Source organism: Gobio gobio (assembly GCF_949357685.1).
Source record: "Gobio gobio genome assembly, chromosome: 9".
Classification (NCBI taxonomy): Eukaryota; Metazoa; Chordata; class Actinopteri; order Cypriniformes; family Gobionidae; genus Gobio; species Gobio gobio.
In genome coordinates, this window is record NC_137115.1 from 13074752 (window position 1) to 13092162 (window position 17411).

General features: G+C 38.4%; 1 protein-coding gene across 8 annotated transcripts in view; it reads right to left on the reverse strand.

Annotated features, from left to right (window-relative positions):
* Positions 1-4777: 4777 nt before the first annotated feature.
* Positions 4778-17411, reverse strand: part of trip12 (thyroid hormone receptor interactor 12) — a 73352-nt gene continuing 60718 nt past the window's right edge. For 5 of the 8 annotated variants that reach the window (XM_079826050.1, XM_079826047.1, XM_079826046.1 and 2 more), the window contains 17 exons: positions 16740-16891; positions 16230-16387; positions 16067-16140; positions 15536-15735; positions 15270-15397; positions 15006-15157; positions 14471-14613; positions 14207-14363; positions 13997-14095; positions 10173-10287; positions 9864-10021; positions 9240-9404; positions 8948-9112; positions 8747-8860; positions 7355-7449; positions 5526-5629; positions 4778-5407 (listed from right to left, as the gene is read on the reverse strand). In XM_079826050.1, coding sequence (XP_079682176.1) covers positions 5211-5407; positions 5526-5629; positions 7355-7449; positions 8747-8860; positions 8948-9112; positions 9240-9404; positions 9864-10021; positions 10173-10287; positions 13997-14095; positions 14207-14363; positions 14471-14613; positions 15006-15157; positions 15270-15397; positions 15536-15735; positions 16067-16140; positions 16230-16387; positions 16740-16891 — 2376 coding nt within the window. In that variant the 3' untranslated portion in view covers positions 4778-5210. The remainder of the gene's footprint in view (positions 5408-5525; positions 5630-7354; positions 7450-8746; positions 8861-8947; positions 9113-9239; positions 9405-9863; positions 10022-10172; positions 10288-13996; positions 14096-14206; positions 14364-14470; positions 14614-15005; positions 15158-15269; positions 15398-15535; positions 15736-16066; positions 16141-16229; positions 16388-16739; positions 16892-17411) is intronic. The other 3 variants (XM_079826048.1, XM_079826045.1, XM_079826049.1) reach the window with 1 other exon arrangement.

A 17411-nucleotide genomic window follows, 5' to 3' on the forward strand; every position in this document is an offset into this window, starting at 1 on the left:
TACCAGCTGGTGGCACTATGACAATAAATACATTTTGGGCCAGGGCACTTATCAAACATATGAAGTTTGAGGCAGATTGGACATTGTATGCTTGAGTTACAACAACTTCTGGTTTCATGACGATATCATGCTTTAGCATACTCAGCTAAGTGTTGCTAGCATGTTTAGTACTCAATTGCATATTTTGGTAGCTTGCTAGTAGTGCATCAGTGTTAAACATGTCACTTCCTGTTGGTGGCAGATGTGTTCAGGCCAGGACTCTTATCAAACATGTGAAGTTTGAGGTTACAACAGCTTCCTGTGTCATGACGATATAATAGCATGCTTTAGCACTCAGCTGTTGCATGATTTAACGTGTTTCTAGCATGTTTGGCACTTCATGGCATATTTAAATGTGTTTTAGGGAGTGAATTACAGTATAAAGCATGCCATTTCCTGTTGCCCACAGGTGGCGCTATGACTAACTGAATGTTAGCATGTAGATGTCTTCAGGCAAGGGTTGCGTTCAGCCCCGACAAAACGTTGCAAAACATTTTTTAAACCAAAACGGTGTTGCGTTGAACACCCTGTTCTGATGACGCAGGAGTTGCAACTGGCAGCTGAGAAGGCCATTCCTTGTGCTTAATACTGCAAAATACGCTCGATGCAGTCACTGTCCTTGCTGTCCAGAATAAAAGAGAATGTTCCCAGATTTACAAATTTAAATCATTTTATTTCTAGTTCTTACTGTTTTAATTGCTCTCATTTTTATATAAAACTCTTAATTACCATCATGTATGACATTTGGTAAATAGCCTAAATAAACTTTCCTTGCAATGAAGCTAAAAATATAAATAACTACATGTTGATATGCTATATTTTTACTATAAAACTCTTACGACAAACATGTCTTCTATTATCTTCAATTGTTGCGTATTACCGAGCTGTAGCGGACACATTTGTAAATGACTTTACTTGGACCCATTGTGCGAGCCGTCTCTTTAATAGCGCGTGGTTTATATACACATTGCTGCTGATTGGGCTGACATTTTTGACACACCCACCAAACAAGAGAAAACGCATCTCAAACCTGTTGCACACCGTTTCCAGGAAACATGTCTTGCAACACGGAAACCGTAGCAAAACGTTGTGCACCGTTTTGAGCTTGAACGTGCCCCTGGACACTTATCGGTTTCATGGTGAAACATTGAAATTTGTCAGGCCGCCACAGACACACCCTTCAGGGAAACTCAAAATCTTAAGGCCTTAAGATTAGACTGACCAAGTATGATGTTTATCTGATCAAATCTAAATGAGTTGGTTAAAGTACAACATCTGGAAATGGCAAAAACTGCTACAAAATTTGTAAAAATATCTGACTTCCTGTTGGTTTTCAGATTTTGCTCACAGGGACTTTTTTGTAGGTATTGGGCTGTTACATGTGTCTACCATATTTCATACTTGTATGTGAAACGTAGCACAAACAGCACTTGAAATTATGTAGGTGGCGCTATCGAGCCATAACCTAATTCTGAATCCCATATCAGATGTACATTTTCGCCACTTCTGACGAATGTGCAAATGTTCAGGAGTTTTTGAGCATGTTTAGGCCCTCAAGAATGTGATTAATTTCAGAGAAGAATAGAAAAACCGAGCAATTCCAATAGTGTCCTCACACCATCGGTGCTCGGGCCCTAACAAATACAAACAAATGTGATGCTTATCGAGTCATTTTTGCTTAGTATATGGTTGAATTGGCTCATCAAAGGAGCAGCAAAGACATTGGTTAATAAATGTATTTGTTATTTAACATTTAATTATTGCAGGTTTGTGAAATATCAGATTTTGCATTTCAGTTTTTATTCATTTTGAGGAATACTGACTCTGAATTGGTTTTTGTGCATGTGAGATGAGTAAATGCACGTCTATAACAACAACCACCATGTGTCCACAGGGCACAGAACCACTCACGATTTCTCCCAACATGGGGACAAGAAAGGGACCAGTCCACAGATGGGAGAAAGAAAGCAATATTTTGTTGTAAATTTAAAAGTAATATGTTAAAGGCGGGCATACACTGTGCGAGCTCGGACACTCGGGAGGTCGTGATATATTGCGCACGGTAGGAGTCAGTTTACTTGCTAATCGCATCAAAGTAGCTGATACACTGCACGACGAGGCGGAGGCAATCACGTGAGTTTTCGCGCTAAACACAGAGCTGAGCTTTCAATGTTGCAGCTTCGGATAGGGAAAAGAAAGAAAAAAATATTAGTGAGTGAGTGAGTGTGTGTGTGTGTGTGTGACAGTGTATGCGCACGCTGTATGGTTGCAGCCATAGATAGATAACGTATACATAATAAAGGCCTTTATTATGTATATCTATGGTTGCAGCCACTTGTAGCTAATGTTGGGGAAAGTTACTTTGAAAAGTAATGCATTACAATATTGCATTACTCCCTTAAAAAGAAACCAATGGAGTTACTTAGTTACTTTTTAAGAAAAGTAATGGCGTTACGTTACTTTTGCGTTACTTTTTCTCACCTGGGCTTTGCTTGTTTGTTTGTTTTTTTATAACAAAAAAGTTCTATTTTTGTGCACATGTAAAGACCTCTTCATACCAAAATCGAAATAAGCCTCAGGCTGAGGTAAAAATGCAAATTCACACATGAACAGTAGCATTACAACTACAACTCTGCTCTGCTGCCATTCTGGATGATGGAAGAATAGGACGCAGGAGAAATTTTTTTTACCAATAAAAACAAACAAAAAACATGGTTTAACTGAATCAAAGGTCAGCAGCAAGACATTGGTCAATAAAGGTAGATTAAATGCATAAAATTATTGGTTTTATTTTACATTTAATTATTGGAGGTTTGCATTGTACTCTGATTTTGCATTTGACTGATTTTATTTATTTTGAGGAATACTGAATCTTTATAGTGCAAGTGAGATGAATAAATGCTCACATTTAGTCTAGAACTACAATAACCCTCATGTTTACACACAACACCTCTGCACTTACTCTCAATTTTTCTCAACAAGGGGACAGGAGAGCTGTCAGTCAAATACATGTGAAAAAGTAACTATATTTTGTTGTAAATTTGAGAAGTAATGCGTAACTTTACTAGTTATTTGAAAAAGTAATCTGATTATGTAACTCAAGTTACTTGTAATGCGTTACCCCCAACACTGCTCGTAGCATAATAATACTCATAGATTTAGCCTTTGTGACGTGGTTGTGTATGATTTGACAATAGGGAACAGCCTATACACTTGAAAATCGGGCCAACTCCCCGAACTTTTTAAAAAGTATCGGGAGGTCATGAGGTGCTCGTAACCTGCTCGGCTCGTCTCGTAAAACCATACGAGCATGAAAACGTACGAGTGAAAAAAATTGTCTGCGAGCTCGTACGACAGCAAAAAATCGCACCGTGTACGCCCGGCTTTACTTGAAAAAAAGATTATGTAACATTACTTGTGCAACACTTAAGCAAACCCACATGGATATTCATTGCCAAATGCTGTCGGTGAATTACATTTGTACATTTCTACCATATCTATAACCAGCTGAATGGAAACACTTCATTTGCATATCTGTAATTCAACTCAAATACTGGTCAGCCACTTGTGTTTTTTTGTAGATTTTTAGTAGAAATGTAGCTGCATTATATCCTTAAAGTTTGCTTTTGAACCTTGACAATTTTAGACTCTTTAACCAGCACCAGCGGCAGCTTGGTCAGTAACAGGACAGTCTGAGTCAAACAATTACTTTATTTATGTTCAGGTAAAAACATGAACCTGATGCAGTAAATTATTGCAGATCTTAGAAACCAGCACATGAACAATGAGGACAGGAGAGCGCACAGCAGCACCTCCTCCTGGCCACAGACTGCAGTGCACACCACGGTTTGTTCCAAGCCAGCAGTGCAAAAATAAACTACAGCAAGAGGAAAAAAAGAAACAATAGAAAAACGAAAAAAAAAAAAAAAAACAGACAATCCCACCTCAAACCGGGTGTGAAAACTGCATATAAACTTTATTTCATTTAACGAACTTTTTTTCCTTTTTTTTTTTTGAAATGCAATCTGGCCATGAAACCATAAAATAAGACCAGCCAATTCTTTTAAATGAATTTCTTGTGCTCAGCTACATTATGGGATTAAAGCCCGGCTTCATCAGCCAAGCAACTTCAGCAGGCCCATCATTAAAGACCTCAAGTCCCCAGAAGTCCAGCAGAGGCACACTACTATAACCATAAAGGAGTCTATTTATCCAACTCAATGGATACATCTTTTCAACATGGAGCTGACACTCTATGTGAAATGTCGGCCAGAAAACAGTTCAACTTGGGTTAAAAAAAAAACTAAACAAAAAAAAACAATAATAATAATTATAATAATAATAATAATAATAATAATATTATAATAAAGATACTACACTTCCAACACTACCCGCATTCAACCAACTGGAACTCTCTTGCACGTCCAAAAACTCTTTCAAATTAAAAGGAGGGGAAAAGTAACACACAAGAGGAAAAAGAGAAATAAATGAAGTGGAATCAAAACGCAACAAGACTCCGGGGGTATAATACAGAACAGAGGGGAAACTGGGCAGGAGAGCACACAGCTATTCTATCAAATGTGTCGAATAAGCAAAATCTGCAAATGTTTGTCTGTACAAATGATCTTTGGAGCTATAGGAACCCTCGCCGGCTTGATGGATGCCCCCTCCCCAACAGGAACACACAGTGAAGATGTCATTCACCAGTAGAGAGAAAAAAAACATCCCTTTTTTTCTTGATACATCAGACAGCAACGCAAGATTTAAAATGTCACCCAGGTTTTTCTCCTCTTTTTTTCCGGCTTGAACATCTCTCAACTACTGATATATTTTAATAATCTGCTTTGAAGTGTTTACTTTTTTTAAACATTTCTTTAAAAAATGTTTTTTCTTTTTTTAAATCTGATGAGTCGCATAACACCCTTTCCTCCCCTTTAGGAGTCAAAAGGAAGTCTCTTATGTTCTATTGTTTAGTTTCTGCAAGCTGCTTTTCTTTAAACAAGTAGGCTGTACATATTTTGCCTCAATGTGGGTGTTTAAAAAAAAGAAAGAAAAGAAATAGGGGGAAATGAAAGAGGAAGAGCAACTCTAAAGGAAGAAGTCACGATTTGTGTGGTTCTGCAGTGAGTTGATTGAAGGCCATTTTGAGTGTGAGGGTGCAGGAGGTGAGATCAAGACAGATGGAAAGACTGCTGGCCCTCGCGCGCAGCAATCAACAGTTTCTCGCGCATGATCTCGATGCTGGAGTAATCCGGCAGTTTCAGGTAGTTCACACACGTCATCACCGACGGGAGGAAGTCGTCTGGGTTCTCCGTCGACTCGAACGTCTTCCGAACAATGGTGAGGGGAGGGTTCAAACTCCGGAATCCTGAAAGGAAACAAAGATAGAGGCCGCGTTACCTGAGAACATCTCTCTGAAAGCGGAACCTATGCTGTTGTGACCTCAAAAATCACACCAAACCACAATGATTGAAACTGTTGCACACCTCCGACAGGAAGTCTGGGGCTCCCTGTGACAAACTGCAGGAAAAGTCTCTGCTGCTCCGCATCAAAACTGCTCAGCACCTCGAACAGGAACCGCACTGCACGGCTACAGACAAACACAATAACATTTCTGTCATTCATACACAGGGATGTGAATTATAGTTTGTCTGATTAGAATACATTTTGTTATTTCGCATCTACTGGATTGTTAAGGCTGGAATACACTAACCCCCAGTTTCACAGACAAGGCTTAAGCTAGTCTCAGACTAAAATGCAAGTTTGAGCTGTTTTAACTAAAAACAACTTGCACTGACATCATATCATACCGTCCACATTAACACCAGCATATATTTTTACATGATAAAAAAAGTGTCATCTCGTGATATAGTGACGCGATGACGTATGGCACATTTGCATTCCCTAGCGCGCACAACAACAACACCTGTCTTAGAGTAAAGCGCAGCATGTCAGCCTCCGATGACGATTTAGTACCTAAAAAGGCAGCTACTTCAATAGTATTGAAGTGGCTTGGTTACAAGAGGTCAGACCTCCAACAAAGGAGGCAAAGAACCAGCCGACTTAAAGCGCTTACGCCATGGTCATTTGCCAACTTTGACAACTTAAAGCTGTTATTGATGTCTGCAGCGTAATATTTGACCGGAAGGGTAAAAGTGATGGTTATTTTCATCAGTTACAGCTCCTTAGATCTAGCATTCTGCTCGCTTTGAATCAGACACAGAGATAAACTAGTGCGTAAGATTACATTTATTTGAATGAATGAATTACAGCATTTATTTCAATAAATTATCGAGAGAGAGAGAGAATCGTACCTGCGTCTTTTCAGCGTCTCTCTTTAACAATGGAGATGTGCGTTTATTACTTAAAAATAGCAATGTAACCCCATTGTTGCTGAGAAATATAATGAAGTGATCCAGTAGCAAAGCTATTTTATGACTAAAAGTCGCAGGGTGGCGTTGATAAGTTTCTGTGCTCATGAATGTTTGTGTGCGCAGCGCGATCTCCACGCTCTGTATGCGAGTGACGTAGGCCTAGGTGTGTGTGCGCGTCAATGAAAACAGCATATTAATATAGAACATGTAGATTCAACTGACTTGGAACTACATGTACCTGTGCATTAAACGATTTTATTGCACACCTTCCAGCCAATCAGAATCGAGTATTCAGACGGACCATTACTTTACTTTATTTACAAAAATACTTTAGTTATTGTTACAGTAAAATGTTAAGGAGTTATGCTATACTTTTACTTAAGATTTCCAGGGAAAACACTACCAACTTGTACCAAGGCTATTTTTTTACTTTGCTTACATTTGACTCATGCTGTGTGACTGTCACTACTATTGCACTATAATGCTGCTGCCACCTTGTGACAATAGATTTACACTTCAAATGAGGTATTCTGTCATCAATGACGGTAGCTCAATGGGAAAGGATGGAAAATGCCCTTCATTTTGTTTGCACTAATAAATGCTGCTGCCTGCCAGCTGCAATCAACAATAAAATGTTGTTCCATATATTTGATCTATATCGTCATAAATATCATTATTGCTAATATTGAGATTGTGATATAATTTTGAGGATATATCGCCCACCCCTAGTCAGTGCCATTGTTTTGTCTCAAGATGCACACCAGTAATGTTTTTTTCTAAGGCAAAACGCACTGGCACTGAAACTTATGCCTCGTTGCTAGATGCATGACAAATGAATACAAAATGTGTTCTAAAACGGACTCAAAATGTATGTAAATGACTGTAAATCTGGGCAAAAGTATTCCAGTGTTTAGTATGGGCGTGCAGGCATGACTATATACCTGTCGTGTGTGTAGCCGTGGTCCGGTCTGCAGCACTCCATTAGCGTCTTCACATCCCAGGACTCTGACTTGCTGCCACATAACAACTGATCCAGCTGTAAAAGGAGAGCACACGCAAAAAGAAATATTAAAGAAACTTAAATTTCACTGCAAAACCACCACTTGAGGTGATCATGAAATGTATTTTTTACTGTTTCTTAATAATGCTAGTAGGATTTTTACATTAAAATAGGTCAATTTAGAAATAAAAGGCCATATCTACCCCAATTTTAGCCCTCAGATTTTAACTGTTTAAATGACAAACTTCTTTTAAGACTTTAATGTAAAAGCCCACTGCTATGATTGATATTCTTTTGAAACCTTAGCCGATCAGTCACATCTGTCAAGCACACTAATGCAATGACCTCAGCATTGCAACATGATTTCTGCACTCTTCCGAATGCTTTCATTATAACTAATACAGCACAAACATGATGTAAATAAGAGATTTATTGTGTAGTTTAGACAGTTGATTATAACAAGTTTTGGTGAGAGCTTGTGCTGCTGAAGTGATTGACACCAGCGTTATAAACGGAGCATTCTTTGACCGCTTTCTGTATATAATTTAAGCAATTTAAATTATGGATGATTTCTATGTTACTAAAAGGAACAGTGTGACGTTGTGGGTAACCATTAAGTCACTGGCTTGATATACTAAGGTGTAAACGATTTTGGTGACAAAGAATGTCTGACTGCACACAAGTCCTTCAAAACAATCACAGATTAGGCATTAGAATTATCAAGCTTGCTTGCATATTGCTGCATTATTGTTTGGTCAATATCTACGTTTTGGCAGCTTGGTTTCATCTGTTTTTGGATTAAGAGGACATTTTGATGTTTTAATATAGTACTTTTTATAAGCCAAAAGATCAGAGAAAATTAGATCTCTCAATTTTCATGACCCCCTTTAAAATAGGTATGTGCGGCACATTCAGTGCTTGGCTCTGAAAGGTGCACTGTGTAATATTTAGGTGGATCTATTGACAGAAATGCAATATAATATACATAACTATGTTTTCAGTGGTGTATAAAGACCTTACTTAATGAATCGTTATGTTTTTATTACCTTAGAATGAGCCATTTCTATCTACATACACAGCGGGTCATCATTTTGAGCCACCATGTTTCTACAGTAGCCCTAAACGGACACACTGCTCTACAGAGCTCTAGCTACTCTCTGCTGTCTCAGAAGACATCTTTGTCCTGTGTCAGCCACCGTAGCTTCTCTATGTGCTTCAAAAGTGAGGGGTGAGCGGTTTCAATTCGCAATCTCACCACTAGATGCTGCTAAAATTTACACAGTGCACCTTTAAAGTGAACCACTGAATGGCTAAAAGAAGTGAGTGCACTCACCTCTTCAGGATAGAAGTACTGCAGGTGTTGCAGAGGGAAGACAGACTCAAATCCTTCCCTAAATGACTCAAACTGCCGGGAGACGCCCTCATTGAGAGTCCAGTAGACCACCAACTACAGACAGATGAATTGCAATGAAGTTAGAGCGGTTTATTCAGACTACACAAATGATGTGACGTGTCATGGTAATCGGTCCCGTACTCTGAGGTATTCCTCCAGGTTGTGAATGGTGACTGGCACGTCTTTACCCCCTTTTTTCAACTCGATGTTTGGGAATCCAGGCAGAGTGAAGTCCAACCCCAGATCTTCCACCGAGCAGCCGTTCATATTGAGACTCTCCAAGGCCTGCTGCAGGGTCTCCCGCGTCTAACAAATACAGACAGTTACAATAAACAAAAAAAATTCCAGATCATTCGCATTTGTAATCACTGAAGTGTGTGTCATGTCTTTAAATATTTGTGTGTTTATGTATAGGTTAGGGGTCAGAGCTCACATGTGATCTGTCCTGCTCTATTCTCTTCTTCTGGCGAATGATGTCCTCCAAGTGCTGGATGGATTTGGCGACACCAGGATCAATGTTAACCAGGTCATGAGAACTGATGGAGGACTCGTGCCTCAGCATCCACTTATAGAATGGCAAACCTAGAGGCAAGTCCAACTGGAGAGAAAAAAAGAACATCAATTAACAAAATTGAACAAGATAACATTCATTTGTTGTGTCTGGAGGTATTAATTGATGGGGTAAAACCAACAAAAATAAAATTCAGTGCATACAGACAGTTGCAATGTTCACACTTGAGAGCCTTCTGTGTAATTTTAAACTATTTTTAAAAAAAGTAACCATTTTCGTTACTTTAAAATAAACGTAAGCTGAAATAATATTATAAAATGTATTTTATTCCAGCATTTTATTCTCGTTTTCGTTTTGTTTAACTTGATGTACTAAAAATACACTGAAACTGAAATAAAAATTAATAAAAACTACTCGACATTAAACAACACAAAAAAACAAATAAAAATGACAAACACAAAAATTACTAAAATGTCAACTAAAATGAAAACCAGACAATATGTTCCCAGAAGCAAGATTTTAACAATTAGAGTAGAGTAAACATACCAATCTGAAGTCCATGATTGCTTTAGCCATGAGTTTCCCAAGAAAACGAAACTTCATTTTGATCTTGGCGATGTGAGCTGGTTTGGTAGTTCGTCCAAACGGTACAGCAAACAAACCCCTTGAACTGAACATATACTTGGTGCCCTCCTGACTCCCTGCTCCAAGACAGACAGTTTGTGCGAGGGAGAGAGTGAGACAGGGAGGCAGGACAGACAGAGAAAAAACAAACTTAGTGAACAGCAGTAAAAATGCTATTGGCATTACACAGGAAACTGCTCAAAGTTATTTTGACAAATATATGACAGCTACCTTTAGGGTTGGAGAGAGTGACTTCCTCTCCTCTCCAAAGACCCAAATCAGCCCTCTGCAACTCCTGAGACACCAGAGCATAAAACTCTTGCGTTGGGCCAAGACCTGTTCCCACCTGAGACAGAGAGAAGACAGACATAACAGATCAAACAACACTGACAGAAAAGTGGACTCCAAGCAGAAACGGACACACTTGTTTTTAAATTCATCCTTTAGGCCGTGTGTCCACCAAAGCGTTTTTTCACGGGGCTAGCATATTTTCCCAATTGCTTTCAATGGGAGCGCCGTTAGCGTAATGAAGTGCTGAGCATCTATTTCACGCTCAAGCTCTGAGCGCTCTGCGTTTTTTTACCGGTCACTGAGAGTTGAAGAATGTTTAACTGAATAAAACTCAACGCTCATCACTGTCACTTTTTACCCAGCCGTCCAATCACAGTGGAGGAGGGGCAGGACAATACAACACCGATCAACCACCACATTCTGCTTGTACAACATCAACAGACGCAAGCATAATAACGGAACAAAATAATTGAAAACAAGAGCCAGAGCAAATACTTTACATCGTATCGACATTTTTATATAGAATCAATACAGAAACAAACTATCTGTGAAATGAGATACTAGTAACACTTCCGCAGATATTCTGCATCATAGCACGCGAAGCGTCCCAAGTGAAAAAAAACACTACGCTGCCAAAATGCTCGAACGGTCACAACAAGTCATTTTCAGCTGGCTAAAAGCGCTTGGACACATGGCCTTAGAATTGACTGTAGGCACTGCTATTTTACAAGCAGTTTCAGTTGTGACTATTTTAATAAAATCTAAAACTATATATAAAGTAGGGTGACCCTATTTTGATTACCGAAAACCAGAACACTCGGCCCGGCAATGAGATGCTTAAATGATACTCAAAGTTTACTCAAAGATTCCTTAGTAATTTCAATACATTTAAAGTATGCCCCCTCTGTATGGATAGAAAATTGTTATATTAGGGCCAGGACAGGACATGTCCTGGGATTGGTTATGCAAAATCAGATGTGGGTGTTTCTTGTGGTTCAGACTAAATCTAAACTAATCCCACTAGAACTAAACTGATCACAATAAAACTACTCAGATATACATGTATATTATATTTGAACTGACAGTGCAAACAAAACTTTGGGACATGTGATTGATAGATGTTTTAGGATAGAAACATGCTCAAGTACATGAACAACTGCTACTAGCTGCACAAGTTTGAAAAATGCTCAATTTCATTGAAGAATTTTGCATTCTAAATGTGTTGTAACTAGGGCTGGGCAAATTAACGCGTTAACGCGGGCGATTAATTTTTTCAGCTTAACGCAATTAAAATATTTAACGCAAATAACGCAGCGTCCGTTTTTATATCCATTTTTGCTTAGCGTTACATGATCACGCTCCTATTCATGTAAATGCTTCCAAGCGCAACAATACACAAGAGAACGCGCTGTATGCCAATGTCCTGTGTGTGTGTGTGTGTGTGTGTGTGTGTGTGTGTGTGTGTGTGTGTGTGTGTGTGTGTGTGTGTGTGTGTGTGTGTGTGTGTCAGCGTCCTGTCTGTGTGGATGCGTCTCATGTCAGCTAATCAAGGGACACACACACACACACACACACACACTCGACGCATAGACTCGCGTCAGTTTCCTGCTCACATCGAGTTCTCTTTTGCTCTTGAACAAACAATAACACAGAGGATTTTGAGTATTCTCATATTAGGAGTCTTAAATTAGTTTAATAACGTCTTAAATGAACTTAAAGAGTTGTGAGGAAATGAGATGCGCGTCATGTTCGTCATCGGCTGTTCTTAAAGTGACAGGAGCACTGATGATGCCTGTCATTAATGTTCATCAAAGAACAACGGGAACAGAGAAAATTTTAGCTTTAATGATGATTCATCTATATTTAATTTATTATTTATGCAGTTAAGAAAGATAACTATTACATTTCTGTATATGTATAGGGAAGGCCATGGGTAAATACAACATTTATTATTTTGGGTTTATGTAAAGATTGTTTTAAGTTCACTTAAATTAAAAGTTTTTTTTTTAAAGCCTAATAAATATTGAAATTGGGAGCTTTCAGTTATACTGTAATGTAACGTCATTAATGTTTCATAGACACTTTAGTAACAGTGATACTGGCCTTCATTCATAAAAATATGACAATACAACACATATTTAAAATATGCTGTCTTTAAATTGTTTATACATTAATTTGGAGAGTAACTGAAATTACAATATCAAAATATTAAAAACGTAAAATATTAAAAACTTGCGATTAATTACAGAAAAAAAGTGCGATTAATTAGTTAATTTTTTTTAATCTATGCCCAGCACTAGTTGGAACGATTTTGATGACAATCAGGTACACACTGCATTCTGAGCACTGCCTCAAGGGGTGCCAAAGCTGCATTTGTATAATAGTCAGTTTTCTCTTTCATGTTCTACTCAGGGGCGTAGCCACGAGGGGGCTTGGGTGGGCCAAGGCCCCCCCAGATTTCTTATTGCTTAAAATAAAATAAAAAATGGATAGAGCGCACAGCGGCGCAAGCTTGTCGAGCACACATCCCTTTTTCACAGACATCGCTGGAAGTTTGTAGTTCGGTTGGATATAATAGCAAATCAAGTAAAATAAGAAGCATATTACTAACGTTAACTGACGGTAAAGATAGAGCGAGCGAGCGCGCACTTCTGTTGCATGCTCTTGATTGCTGATTGCTCACTCAGCACACAGGCCTCGTTTGAATTAAAGCTAAATCGTATGAGCAAGTAAAGACATGAACTATTACATTATTTATGTATAACGAGTGGTTGCCTACATTATTACAGGAAGGCGGTACAGTAATTAAATTATGTTTTCAAGAAGTTTTCTGTGCGCAAACATCCGAAGCGCGCGCCTCATTTTTGCTGCGCGCACCTTCGCGCTCGTGTCGAGTATAAACCAAGCTTCAGACAGTGTGCAAATAGCCTATTGAATTGAGTTCTCTCTCTAATGTCACACAAAATTATGTCAAAATGCCTGTATAGGCAATTATCCTTGTGAAAAACACTTGGTTATGTCTTAAGTAAACTTAAGTGAAAGAAAACATGTTTGTACCATGTTGTATACGAGCAGATAACTGCTGTATTTTTCCTCAATGTTAATCTAACAACAAAAGACTCACTGCTCTTGACTGGTTGAGCCCTGCTGGCGGAGCTCTAAATATTCACTGTGCTATTAAATTAAAGATAAAATATAATAGAACAATAATATGAACAGTGAAAGTAACAGTTGCTTCAATACATTTTAACAGGCATAATTAGGCATGGCAATAATTGAAGGAAATATCTATTTGCTAAGCCAACGCATTTGATTCATATTCTTTTGGTTCCTCTGGCAAATATTAGTAATAAATAAAAAATGCAATGAAAATATAGGTATTGTACTAAAAATAAGTGTGTCGGTATCATACTTGTTCTGGAAAAAGTGGTATTGGAACATCCCTTTATATTGCAGCCCCCTCATTTTTAGATGGGACCCCTCAAAAATAAAATTGCTACGGCACTGGTTCTACTATCATGACATAGTAGTTTCAACAGAATCTTGCTGAGCAAGTTAAACTATCAGCATGTTTATAGTGAGCTACCAGAATAACAGCACATCTAGAGAATTTGAAGGCCCTTTTGGTGCTAATGTTTGTTACTGTAATGTAAGAACACACAGAATGTGTGTACGAACAATATGTTTGAAACGGACTGGCCAAGAATTAGTGTCTGTGTATTTTTAGAAATTATGTTTCCGGCCTAATCGTCAGTCATGCATACCTCGTTCTCGTATTGAATTTCCAGCATGGCTCTGGAACTCCCGAGATCTTGCATTACTGACTCTGCTTGCTTCAGGAGCTCATCACGGTTTATCGTTCTCTACACACACAAAACAAAGAAAAAGAGAAAGTTAGACTCTAGTTTGTGAAAACATGCCACTGCTATGGCAAATATGGAACAATTACAGCATGACAGGAATTTTAAAGCAACCTTCTTCCTGTCAAGGCGTGGAGCGACACGGCTGTCTTGTGAGTCAGACTGGTTAATTTCAGGGTTGGTGTCGAGCAGGCGTTGCATGGCGCGATCGCGGTCAAACGCTGTCACGTAGAAGAGCATCTGCCGTGTATCAAACGGGAAGAAGAACGGACTAGAAGAGAGAAGATTAGAGGTGTTAAAGGTACAGAACAAGAGACTCTGGGGGGAAAAGGTAATGACCACATGAGTATAAACAGTAAGATCAAGAGTTTGCGGTACCATGTCTTGCCGAGCTCAGTGAGCCAGGTGGGGATGTTCCCTGTCATGATGACCAGTGGATCCTGCAACTGTCTGTTGGCCTTTGCTGTCAGTTTACTGTTAATAAACTCACCAGTGGGAATGATCTCTTTACATGCAGCATTCTGGGACAGAGAAAAAAGGATGAATAGCTAAACCAATAAATATATATTTTTAAATATAATTTTAAAAATATTTTATAAGATATTGTAATGCATTTTTGTCCTGTAACCAAATGAAATACAATGAAAATAATTAATAATAATACTAATAACAACAATAAATGCTACAAACAAATAATTACATTTAATATCTAAAATAAACAAATACATCAATAAAAAATATTACATAAAATATTATAATGCAAATAAAAAAATACCCCGTGTGCAGATAATGGGCAAAAACAAGCTTTTTTTTTGCTTCTGGGATAATGTATGAGAATCACACTGCTAGATTATCCATCTTTACTGCAACATCTTTAGTACTTATGGAAGTGTTCAAACATGGAGGTACTCACGTCGTACAGGTAGAACCAGTATCTACTGATGGAGTGCAAGACCCTCAGCAGCAGAATCACCTCCATGGAAGGGTCATCAAAAGTGATGCCCTCTGGAGGGCCACAAATGAGGTATGACTCTAATGGGTTTGTCACACTAGGACACACACCCTCTGAAAACAGACACACAAAAAACTCCGTAATCAGATTCCAGTGCAGTTCCTTATTGAATTCCAGCACATATTGTCTTTTGTATGTTATTGGCAAACTTCACAATTTCCCTACCATGCCACAGTTCGTCTTGTTTTTTGGCATTTCGAGGGGAGGTTTTAGTGGGAGCCGTTTGTGCACGACCCCTCTTCCCTCCGACAGCATCTTTACAGCCCTCTTCATCCTCTCTGACTGGCTTATACCTGTAATATCCACAGATCTGCATATTAACATACACTTTGAATACAAAATAGGGCAGAGGTTACAGACATACTGTTTTCATGAAAATGGCCAAATTAGTAATTGTGAAGTTTGTGAAGAATGGCGTGCAAATTGTGTACCATATAGTGTGTGTTTTGGTCCAGATGCCAGCTCGTCCCAGAGGGTTCGCTTCATCATCCGTGCTCTCTCTCTCCTCCTCTGCCTGTAAGCTGAACTGCCTGACAGCCTGATAAACAGTCATATTGTATGGCAGCAAGTGCTCTCCTATGTAGAACTGTAGCCTGTGACGTACACTCCCAGAATTCAAGAACTGGGCAGCCTTTGGGAAAATGCACAGTATTCATTTGGAGAAAGACGACACTTCACTAGTTTTCTATGACACTTTCAGTAGTGTACACTATGGCAAAGTTCAAAATCGAAATACTAATTTATGAATACTATACAGTGTATCCTGCACAATGTTACTTTTATCCCCAATTTAAAAGTAGTAAATTAAATTGTATGATCATTTGTCATTCAATTTTGTATAAAAATATGTCTGATGCTGAGCAAAAATAACACATTTAGTAGGCCATCTGATTACTAAATGCAAAAAACGGCATACTACACACAGTATACAGACTACATGGAAGAAGAAAAAACTTCCGTACCAAAGATTCATCAATCTCATCATCGGAACCATCATCATCACTGTCTTCATCCTCCTCCCTGATCCTTCCATACCCTGTGGAGACAGCAAAAATCAAACATCTTATCTGAGAACTCAGAGACCAGGGAACAGAGAATATCATGTTCACATTCTTCTGTTTATACCTCTAACCACCAGGTATCTCTCAATAGCCTGTACCAGGGCCAAAGGGTCAATTTTGACCGGCCCGCCCTTCCACTGCTTGACATTGGTGCAGTCTGGGTGTCTTTGCAGCTGGCACTTCAGCTGATGGGTGTTAAAGAACTTAAGGGCTTGTGAACCCCTGCAAACAAAAAAGAAAAACAATTATCAAGAGATATAAAAGATACAAAAACATTTTAATCTTTTATTCTTAAATCACTCATTTTAAAGCAACTGATTTTCCCCACTAAAGCCAGACTCACTATTTATTATAGATAACTATCTTTTGGTTGGCATACATAAAAAATAAAGCGGCATTGCAATGTGGCAGTTTTGCTGGACTTATGTAACTGTCAATGTATTTAAAATGGGAATATATACAGAAAATAATTAGTAAGTGTGAAGATGAATAAGTTAGTAGAATATGAAAGCCAAAATAAATGGATGCATTTACATCAACAAGAAAATTAAAGAATATAGTCCAGGGGCATTACCTGCTTCCGTTGCCATTTCCACTGGGAAAATCATGCACTTTAACAGGAAACTGTTCCATCTGACTAAGGCAGTTGTTCATCTTGTGCACCAGTGCTAGCAGTGGGCCATTCTCTGTTGGGTCCAAACGCCCCAGAGGTTCCTGCCCTGGTATCTGAAATCACATTAAAATATAAACAATGACAACTATTCAAAAGAAATATTAAAAATTCTTTTAAAAAAATACAAAATTCAGCCCAATTAAGGTGTCAAATACATTCAGCACTAAGAGAAAAGGGTAACACCTCAGCACTGTTAAAAAACCTAGTTGCCTTACTGTCTCTCTTTCTATATATAATTATCATTCATACTGGAACAGAGAATGTATAAAAGCTTGCAATATTTCTCTAAGCACTGTGTTAGCTGTGCCAAGCTAGTATAAATTATATTGATGGTATAGTGGTGGCCAAAAGTATTAGAACACTTGGCATATTTAAGAGGTTTCAGAAGTTTTTTTTTGTTTTGTTGAATTGGCTGTTACAAAACCCATAAAACTAATGAAATATGTACAAAGTCATGATTATGCTCCTTAGAATATAAACCATAGAATAGAGGCATCATAAGGAGATTTAGGTCATTTTCCTAACAAAAAACAAGCTAGGCCTATTTCACTGTCAATGACTACGTTTAAATGG